The following is an 11,304-nucleotide window of genomic DNA, read 5'->3' on the forward strand; positions in this document are numbered from 1 at the left end:
GTGTTTGTTGTATCTTTTTTAAAAAGTAAACAGATGTTTAAAGAAGTTGTAACAAGTACAGGTTTTTAAGATTAAAAAAAAAAAAGGAGCCCTGATAATACAGTGGTTAAAGCACTTGGCTGCTAACAAAAAGGTCGGCAGTTTGCCCACACCAGCTGCTCCAGGAAGAAAGATGAGGCAGTCTGCCCTACGGAGCCATTCTACTCTGTTCTACAAGGTTGCTATAAACCAGAATCGACTCCATGGTAATGGGCTTGACTTGGTTTTAGGGAAGATCAAAAACACTAAAATTAGGGAACTAGATTTTAAGAGAACTACTTTACCCAGGGGTTAAGGAGTTCTGGTGGCATAGTGCCTAAGGCATTTGACTGCTAACCAGAAGGTTGGCGGTTCAAACCCACCAGCCACTCCTTGGAAAGAAGGTTTGGCAATCTACTTCTATAGTGAGACCACCTCGGAAACCCAAGGAGGGGTCGCTATGAGTGGGATCCAACTCAACAGCAGTGAGGTTTTGTTTTTGACTGCTAATAGGGAGCTCTGATGGGTACAGTGCCTAAGGCATTTGACTACTAACCAGAAGGCTGGTGGTTCAAAGCCACCAGCCAATCCTCAGAAGGAAGGGTGGCAATCTTCCATCAAGATACCCCCTTGAAAATGCAAGGACGGGTCACTATGAGTCAAATCAACTGGATGGCAGTGGGTTTGAGTGCTAATACTATCAGTAGATCCGCAAATGAGGAGAAAATAAGGAACTTCTGTAGTCAAGACCCTACAAAGAGTGTTATGACTTAAGTAAATTCAAGAACATTTACTCAAGGAATGCTTTGTATAAAGCACTGATCTAAGCCCCAGAACTACAGATTCTAGCTTTCAGGATTTTTTTCAGTCAGTATTAAAGCTTCAAGAATTCCAAGTAGTAAAGTGCTAGGTTATCAACAGAGGATATTTCTCAAAGGCTCAAACCAGAAAATTGTAACTTTCCAAGAAGTTAAAATAGTATCTTTCCACATTATAATGGCTATTAATAATTTTGGATACAGCGCTTGATTTTCGGCACATTACTTGCAGCATTAGTACTACTCAGTAGAGTCAACTGCATCCAAGATGCACAGTGTTTGATGATGGCCCACCAATTTAAAATAAATCCCTACAACTCAGATTTACTATTTCCCCAGTTTTTCAGATGAGACAACAGTGACACACAAGATTGTAAAACAACATATTCTAATTCTAAACCTAGTCTATGAAACTAATAGGCAATATTTCAAAAATGCTATTAAAGTGAAATAGGAAAGTATAAGAAATGAATTGCAACTTTTCCGTTTTTTTAATAAGAAAACTTATTTTTTACCGGCACTAGAAATTACAAATTACTTATATATCTCTCTGGTATTTTAGTGAATATAAATGATCAACATACAAAATCATGCAGGGAAAACAGAAACTCTGCAGTGAGATTGCACACATTATGCCTGGTTACATATTGTTTTATAATCAAAAATTTTATATTACCAAACATTAAATATTTCTACTCATCATAAAAAATACAGATGAATTTGCATTTTAGTGAATGTTCACAACAACTCACTGTTCCTGTGTAAAGCAAAGTGTCCAACTCACATTAACAGTAAGAGGGGAGCCCTGAGAAAGCAAGTAGTTGGACCTATGGGCTTGGGACCATGGTCGCAGGGCACATCAAGATCAACTGGCATAACATACTACACAAAAACATTGTTCTACATCCAACTCTGGTGAGTAGCAATTGGGATCTTAAGAGCTCACAAGCAGCCATCCAGATACAACAATGGGTCTCTCCTTGTTCAGAGCAAAAAATGAAGAAAAGCAAAGATGCATGGAAACAATTAGTCCAAGGGACTGGCAGACCATGCAATCTTTAACCTATATGACCATGAAACCATAAGAATTAGCTAGTGCCTAGCTACAACTGTCAACCACTGGAGAGGGATCGGTGCAGGAGATCCTGGATAGAGTGGGAGAACGATGTGTAACGAAACCCAAAATCATTTAAAAAAAAAGGCCAGGTTTTCTGGTCTGATAGAGCCTGGTGAGATCCCTGAGACTATGGCCCCTAGTTACCCTTCAGGTCTGGAACTCCTATAGCTTCCAGCCAAACAATAGATAGGCATATGGGGTAAACATTTACATCAGGTAGCTACACTCCTTGGAGTGATCAATTGTGGTAGAAGAGAAAGGCAGTGTTTGCACAAGGAGACAGCTCAAGGGGTGGGAGTGCATGGGAGGGAAGGACACAGGTAACAGGTAACTACGGGGAAGAAGTAGGAAGAGAGCTGTTAACACTGTGGGGAATTGCAGTCAATATTATGAAACAAATTGTGTATGAACTCCTGTATGAAAAATGAATTTGCTCTGTAAACTTTCACCGAAATCACAAAAATTTTAAAAAAAATAGTAAGGGGGAGGGAGAAAACTCAGTATTTCTTTGTATTTCAAAGGTTTTCTAATTTATTTAATATCTCTTTCTTATACAATATGTACAATAAACGGCTTCTCCCTATCACATTTTGTTCTCCTCTACTTAAATTTACAAAGGAAATAAAATAACTCATTAGACATGACCTGGATTATGCCAAGATTCTGCCTGGTAAAGCCAGCTGTAAGTTTGTTGGTTTAGGGGTTAGAATAATTTGTAAATAACACTAAAATATTTTGATTGTATGTCTAGAAAATATATACTAGCATGTTGTTGTTGTTGTTATGTGCTGTTGAGTCGGCCCCAACTCATAGCGACCCCTCCTTGGGTTTCCAAGGCGGTATCACTACGGAAGTAGATTGCCCAACCTTCCTTCTGAGGAGTGGCTGGTGGGTTTGAACCGCCAGCCTTCTGGTTAGCAGTCAAGTGCCTTAGGCACTACGCTACTAGAGCTCCTAGCATAGCATTTTATAACTGTTAGGAAAACAAAAAAAGATTTTAAAAATCCATTAAAACAGTCATAAATACGTGAATAAGAAACAAACAAAATAATAATCACAAACCTTCTTGAGAAGACACGATGGGTGGCATGTAATCAGGAATGTATTCTTTCCTTTCTTCTGCATCTTTACTTCCAGGTTGAGGAAACTGAAGTACATTGTTCTTGCTAACCGGAAATGAAGGAATTTGATGTGGGAAAGTGACAGGTTCAATATTGTGAATATAGTCTTCTAGTTCATGAAGATTAACCCCCATCAGCTGGAAAGCTTCACCAACATCATCCAAAATTGGGTCTGTTCGGCCATCTGAAAAATGTCAAAAATCCAATGAATATTTTTTTTAAATATTAAGAAAAAAGTATTAAGTAAATATATAACAAATAATCAGACACACTGTATATTTAAGTCTTAGTTACTGGAAAGAACGTAATAGATTTTAAACAAAACACATTTTTTAAATAAGTTGGAAGCTGATTCTTAAAGTCAATTTTAAATACGATTTGACAACCAAACAGAACACACACAGACAATTTAGATAGTTTAGAATAAATATCAAAGTAGTTTACTGACAGTGAAATGCATCTGAAATAGGGGCTGACACACAGTAAATCCTAAATAAACATTACAATTTTTACTATCAAGTAACTAGAATGCTCTGTTGACTATGCCAATGTCCATTACATTTTTTCTATTCACAGACGTATCTCTGGAACCTAAGACATTGGCTGGCATATAGTGGCACACAGTAAATATTTGTTGAATGAATTATACCACCATATCAAATTTTTAAATCCAAGAAAATTTATAAGGAAGGAGTTATACCATACAAGTAATTTATATATAAATCTTAAATGTAATTAGAAGACACCACACAAAATGGATAGAGCAATATGGTGTTAATACCCTGACAAAAAATTGTACATAGTGAGATTTTGTTTCCAAAAGGAGTTTTTCCTATCCCTACCCTTAATATGTCTAAACATCTTTTAGTTAAAACTTCTTGTATACATTCTAAGGAGTCCTGGTGGCACAATGACTGATGCTCAGCTGGCAACCCAAAAGGTTGGTGGTTCAAACTCACCAGACACTCTACAGGAGGAAGTAATGGCAGTCTGCTTCCAGAAAGATTACAACCTTGGAAACACTATGGGGTAGTTCTATTCTGCCTAGTAGGGTCATTACAAGGGGTTTGATATTTAAATTGTAGCTCACATTTCCAAAAATGCATTCCAAAAATCCTAAAGGATTTTTTTTTTATTGATTATGCCATGATTCTGCCTGGTGAAGCCAGCTGTAAGTTTGTTGGTTTAGGGGTTAGAATAATTTGTAAATAACGCTAAAATATTTTGATTGTATTTCTAGAAAATATATACTAGCATGTTGTTGTTGTTATGTGCTGTTGAGTCGGACCCAACTCATAGCGACCCCTCCTTGGGTTTCCGAGGCAGTATCACTACGGAAGTAGATTGCCCAACCTTCCTTCTGAGGAGTGGCTGGTGGGTTTGAACCGCCAGCCTTCTGGTTAGCAGTCAAGTGCCTTAGGCACTACACTACCAGAGCTCCTAGCATAGCATTTTAAAACTGTTAGGAAAACAAAGAAGATTTTAAAAATCCATTAAAACAGTTATAAATATGTGAGTTTTATAAAAATTAGACACATGCATGTGTTCGCAAGCACACAGAAAAGTTCTGGAAGGAAAGGAGAGAATGATTAAGGAGAAGACTTTCATTTCTAACTTTAAACATTTCCATAGTCATTAAATTTTTCTATACATATGGGGTACTTCTATAAGGTATAAGAAAGTAAAAAATAAATAAAAGAAAATGAACACTCATTCTTCCTCTTACTGACACAATATCCATTTCTCTATTACAGGCATTCTCCTTCTCTCCGTCTAAAAACTATGATCATCTTTAATACCTCCTTAAGCTTTGCAATCTCAATCCAAGAGCTTCTGGTACTTTTTTTCCCTTTTGCCATGGATTTCAGATTTTTTTTTTTTCTCTCTCTCTATTCCTGTCACTATCTCAGTATGGTTAGTTGCCTCTTGAATCTCTTTGGCACTGCAGTGCCAGTACAGTACCACTTTCATCATACTGTTGCTCTATTTAAGAGTATGCAATGTTTTCCTATTATCTGCTATATGTTTTATGGGTGGGTAGTGGTGGTTCAGTGGTAGAATTCTTGCCTTCTGTGTAGGAAACATTGGCCAAAGCATCTCATGAGCACCCACCATCTGTTTGTCAGTGGAGACTGGCATACTGCTATGATGGTAGACAGGTTTCAGCAGAGCTTCCAGACTAGGTAGAAACACTTGGTGATCTACTTCCAAAAATCAGCTAATAAAAACCCTGTCAATGACAATAGTCTGATGTGCAACCAATCAAGGGTACGATACAGGACTGGGCAGCATTTTGTTGCATTAGTACATAGGGTCATTCTGAGTCAGGGACTTACTAGACAGCAGCTAATCATGATCACCATCACCTAGTATATATAACTCCCTTGTCTAGGTTTTAAATGCTATTTAACATTTCCTTCTACCATCCTTCAAATGAACTGATCTGTCAAGCTGGTTCTCTCCCTGATACTTGTGTCATGGTTAATCCCACTTTTACATCCTCTTTACGCTACTCTCTAGCCTACACTATTTCTATCTTTGTATAACCATACTTCACAGAACTCAAGTTTCATCTTTTCTGGGAATTAATCCTACCCTGGAATACATAGTCTACAATCATCTTTGCTTTATCATATTTACATTTACTATCTGTATTATAAGATTATTAAGTTATAACACTAGTCTTAAAGAGTCATAAGATTCTTAAATCTTATAACTTAAATCTTAAATCTTATAAATCATAAGATTTAGCACCTACTTTCAATACATGCAGAGCTCTGGTGGTGCACTGTTAAAGCATTCAGCTGCTAACCAAAAGGTTGGCAGCTTGAAGCCACCAGCCACACTGTGGGAAAAAGATGAGGTCTGCTTCTATAAAGATTTACAGCCTTGGAAACCCTATGGGGTAGTTCTATCTGCTCTGTCCTATAGAATCACTATGAGGTATCAACTTGATGGCACTGTTTTTTTTGTGGTGATGGTTGTTGTTTGGTCCAGTATGTGTACTCATATTTAGTATATAATGCAACACATACAGAAATATCTGTCCCTGAATGCTTAGAAAAATCATTACCTTAGAGAAACTGAAAAATTCATTATTAGTTGAATTAATAATCACTTCCAATACTTGCTTTAACTAGAGAAAAAAAATTAAAGGAAAAAATATCATCAGTTTGATTTTGTGGAAATATTAACACCTTTGTACACACCTTATGGGTAGGGATTGTGTCTTAGTAACTATATGTCTCCAACATCTAGCCCAGTGCTTAGCTTATAATTGATACTCACTAAGTGTTTGCTGAAAAAACAAACAATTTAAAGGAGTAAAGTAGAAGACTGCATAGTGGTAACTTGAGTTTACATGATTTGATTTTAAAATAATGATCGTATAAAAAAAGGAATCAAAAAATATCTGTAATTTACTATACTAGGAATCAGCAATGAAGAAAAAAAGTCAAGAAATGATGGGGAATAATGAACCTGATAACTGCATTCTCACTATAATCAAGAAAACTGATACAGAAATTGGGCAATTAAGAAAGAGGTGCACGATAATGCATAACAATACCATGGTTTGTGTATAAGGCAGGAAACATAACTCAGTATTCTGAGAATATTTTTATTACCTAAGATATACAACATCTGTCCTTTTTAAGGAACTTGGGAGCAAAAATGTAATTTGGACTATGCATAACCTGTAACAGCATACTCAAGGACTAGGAAGGAGGGGAAAGCAAAAAAAAGAGTACTAGGCTTCTAGTTTGTACCTGCAAAGTAACAATGAATGGGAGTTACTTCTAATTTAAATGTGGAATTTCAAATTACCCATGAAATCAAAGATTCACAAAAAATATATTTCTGGAACTCAAAAAGCAAAGTCAACAGCTATTACAATACTGGGTTATCAGTCCGCTCACTTACTCAAGAAATATTTGCTGGATGTTTATTACGTTATGGCAACATACTAGGTTACAGAATATGAATATAATAAACAGAGCTCCTGAGGGGAAGGGTGAGAGACATACAAATATAATTACAAAACAAGGTGATAAATAATAGAAATATGGACAGAATTATGAGAGTAGATAATATGAGTTCTAGAAACCATTTTAACAAAAGTGAAATATTCTATGAAAGACTTCATCTAGTTCTCCAAGTTGTCATTATAAAAATCATGACCTGGAATTTAAATGAGTGGTAGTGCCTCTTTCCCCCACAGACCTTATATCAATAAATATTAAATATTCCAAATTATTAGATAGAGACTACCATACATTCACTTAGAAACCATAAATACTGTAGCCCAGACTACCTAGAAAACTCTTGATCCCTATACCACACTTTGATAACCACTAATGTAAAAACATAAAGGGAGAAATCAATGGGTGACTGAGATGCAACTAACAATGAAAATAATCAGTGAAACTGACAAAGCCGAGGCTGGGAAACAGTGAGCACAAATGCTGTCTATAAAATAAGCAAACACAGAAAGAAGAGGCAGTGTCCCTAACGGAGCAGAGCTGTCAATGAGTGTGTTACTAAAGAATAGCCAGTCTTGTACGAAACGGCCGGTAGACGGAGCGCCTGTGACAACTAGTTGTAGTAGTTTGCGGGCAAGGAAGCCAAAGAACCAAGGTAAAAGAGGGTGAAAGACATTCTGAGGATGGTACTACACGCATCAAAAATGAGACAATGAGAAAAACTGATGCACACTTCAAAACAGAGAAGAGAAGAGGGAATGGAGCTGGGAGCGGAGACAGGGGTCCAAGGCTGGTGGCGGGAAGTTAGCGGACGAGGAACAAGCACTGAAGGGATGACTTGAGTTTCAGGAATAAGTGAAAGGAACGGAGCGTCAGGGACCAGGAAGATACCAGATTTCGGGGTAGGAGTGAAGAACTAAAAACTCATAAATGCTGAGATAGAGAAGGGGAGACTGAAGGTGTCACTCTTTTCTTGCCAGAGGCAATCCTCCCTCACCCAGCCCGGTACTCACAGAGCTCAGAGTACCGATGGCAGCCCCGTCCCAGCTGCTGCAAATAGCGTTGCAGCACGTCCGTGAGAAGGTGGCAAGCGCTCAGTTGCACCGAGTCCCAGCCCAGCGCCTGGCAGATCTGCGCCACGGAGACCCTCAACAACGACCTGGAGTAACTCTCGCACATCCCGCTCCGTTGACTCCACTGCAGCCCTTGCTGCCACTTCTCTCCACCCCCACCGCTTAACCTTAACAGAGCCCCCGACTCATCCTCCAGGGCCCCCGTGGCGGGGAAATCGTCCCCCCGACCCCTGGCGACCACCTCAAAGCCTCAGCAACACGGAGCGCGCCAGCCTGAGAGTCGCCATTTTGGACTCGCTCCGCCTCCTGCTGGACTGTCGCCGGGGGGAGACAGCACTAAACAAATACTGATCGCATCAATGAGAAAGCGCTCCGCCCCATCAGAACATATCGATTGTCTTGGTATCAACCCTGAGGCCTAGAACTATGCAGGAAACGGCTGTGAAGAGCTCTGGTAGGGGTTGCGCCCCTGAAAAATCAGGTGATTGTGGTATTCCTAGTGGGACTCATGTGTAGAAGATAGAGGGAAACCGCAGTATTTTATGCGCAAGATAGGGAACTGGGATATGAAAATGAAATGGAGATTTTAGAGAGAAATGGGAATCCGAGAGTGAATGCGGTAGTGCGGGGCTGTGGTTTGGGAGGGGAAATTGAAAACGTGAATCTGATCTGTCCTTGCCTCCGCCCAAAAAGTTAAGCTGCTTACCACAGGATAAAGTCCGAACTGTTCAGCCATTCCAAGCCTTTAAGGAAAGGGCTGGACCTAGGTGGGGAGCTCTGGTGGCGTAGTGCCTAAGGCATTTTGCTCACCAAAAGGCTGGCGGTTCAAACCCACCAGCAACTCCTCGAAAGAAAGATTGGGCGATCTCCTTCCGTAGAGACGCTGCCTCAGAAACCCAAGGAGGGGTCGTTATGAGCCGAATTCAGTCGATTGCAGTGAGTTTGGTTTTTTGGTTGTGGGACCAGATGAGAAGAGTGCCTAATTTAAGGAGGCAACAAAAAAAAATTTCAGTAATCAAGATTAATATTTATTTTAATATGTAATACAGTATTTCAAAATCCAATTTAATACCAGGAAAAAAAGAAAAATCCATGATGGAAAAAAGTGTCAATATTACAAATAAAGACGTGAACCAACCCTGCACTGAAATGCCTCACCTCACCCTGATCTCAGCCCTGGTTCCAATAAATTTCATTTACAGCAAACAGTCGGCGTGCCAGTATTTGCCGATTTGCCTACTTCTAGCCACCGATCTGTCAAGGGAACAAAAAACTAATTGCCTACAGAGGCCTAACAAATAACTAAATTAAGTAGTCAGCGCTTTAGGAACTGTCGCCTACTGCAGCGTGAGCTCCTAGCTCCAGTCAAGTGTTGCCAGATCTTTCCAAGTTGCTGAAAATCAGGATTTTAGGATAAATATCTTAATTTTTTAAAATTGGGAACACATTTTCAAAGTTTTCATTTACAATCCAAAGTAATCACAGGATTAAGCCAGATTGGAGGTGGAGGAGGGCTCAAATTTCTGAACTCTCCTTTATCTGTTCCTCTCATCTCTACCTTGTATCCATCTGTTAGCTTCTCTAAACTTAGACTTGTCACAGTGTGTATAATATTTGAGTTTAAGTGCCTCCCCCAATAAATTGTGAGTTTTGTAATGGCTTAGTACTCCTGTTACAGGGACCATTTCAGAGCTTGTGAACGTAATAGAGTTTAAAGCTTTTTTTAAAAAAAAAAAAAAAAAAAACTCAGTACAACTGAAAATATGCTGCTTCAGCTAAATGGCAGTCTGCAAAGAGCAGGGTGCTAGGTGGTAGAGTACTATTAAATGTGCTTCCCTGAACACTTTTGTCCCCAGGATTATCAGGGACATTTCTGATACTAAATCTCTAGGACATTTTTCAGTCCTAGCCTCGCTTGACCATTTTGTAGGCATTTGTTAATGTTGAACACTACCTTAATTTTGAAACCCTCTTGTACCTTGGATTTCACAACAAACTGCTCTTGGCATTCCTTCTATAGGCTTTTAAATCTCTATACTGGATTCCTCTTCATTTGCCTGTTTTTGTTGTTTGGGTTTTTTGTGTGTGTTTGTTTTGTTTTGTTTTGAATCCTTCAACCTTTTATTTTAGAAATTTTCAAACCTACAGGAAAGTTGAAATAGAAAAATATAAACATAGGTATACACTTCACCTAGATTCATCAGTTATAAACCTTTGCCACATCTACATGTGCACATAAACATCTTTTAAAGAACAGTTTGAAAATAAATTGCAAACTTCATGATTTTTAACCTCAAAATACTTCAGCATGAATCTCCCCAAAACAAGAACATTCTCTTACATAACCATATGAATAATCATATGCCACAGGTTCAGTTCTCCAGGAGGTCACTTCTAAAATGGAAATTAACCTGCAGAGGGTTTATTATGGTGTGTTCTGGGATTACCACCTGTGGGAGGGAAGACAAGGATGCTGGATTGGGCAGAGGAAGAAGTTAGGTCTTTCAAGAAAGACCCCAGCCAATTCTATAGGGAGCTCCAAAGCTGGTGTGGTCCTTCAGAATTGTCCTGAGTTGAGACAAAATAAATAAATAAACCAAACTCACAAGGGGTCTGAATCTTTATAGTACTCTGTTGTTAAGGAGATGGGACCTTGGAGAAGGTATTCTCTTAAACTGTGTAGTCAATTCCAAAGAGCCCTCCCAGCATAGGGAAGAAGTGGGTATAAGTCCTCAGAGGGGATCTAAGCAGCTCAGTACATTGTTCACTACAGATCCACTTCTTTGTTTGTTTGGAGAACAGCTCTTCCAGGATTCAACATGCTTTTCCTAGAGAAAATATGAGTAGAATGTTAGGAGACAAATGATAGCCTTTATTGTTGCAGCTTGTCTTAGGGTCTTAGTTGATTCTCATTGTCTTCCTCCTCCACTATTCATTCCAGATTTCACTCATCTTCAGCTAGCACCACAACTGGTCTCTAGCTTACCTGATGGCATGATCCAGACCCTCATCTTAAAGACATCTGAGCCCTTGATTTCCATACCCTTTTCAGACTATAGGAGCTCTGGTGGCGAAGTGCTTTAGGCATTTGACTGCTAACCAGAAGGCGGCAGTTCAAACCCACTAGCCACTCCTCAGAAGGAAGATTGAGCAATCTACTTCTGTAGTGATACTGCC

At 39.0% G+C, this 11,304-nt stretch overlaps 1 protein-coding gene across 1 annotated transcript in view; it reads right to left on the reverse strand.

Annotated features, from left to right (window-relative positions):
• Nucleotides 1–8,233, reverse strand: part of TAF3 (TATA-box binding protein associated factor 3) — a 345,098-nt gene extending 336,865 nt beyond the window's left edge. Inside the window, exons 1-2 of the mRNA XM_007935445.2 lie at nucleotides 8,068–8,233; nucleotides 3,016–3,258 (exon numbers count right to left, since the gene is read on the reverse strand). Coding sequence (XP_007933636.1) covers nucleotides 3,016–3,258; nucleotides 8,068–8,233 — 409 coding nt within the window. The remainder of the gene's footprint in view (nucleotides 1–3,015; nucleotides 3,259–8,067) is intronic.
• Nucleotides 8,234–11,304: the final 3,071 nt, after the last annotated feature.

Source organism: Orycteropus afer, unplaced genomic scaffold, assembly GCF_000298275.1.
Source record: "Orycteropus afer afer isolate SDZICR_OR568_19922 unplaced genomic scaffold, OryAfe1.0 scaffold00028, whole genome shotgun sequence".
Taxonomy (NCBI): domain Eukaryota; kingdom Metazoa; phylum Chordata; class Mammalia; order Tubulidentata; family Orycteropodidae; genus Orycteropus; species Orycteropus afer.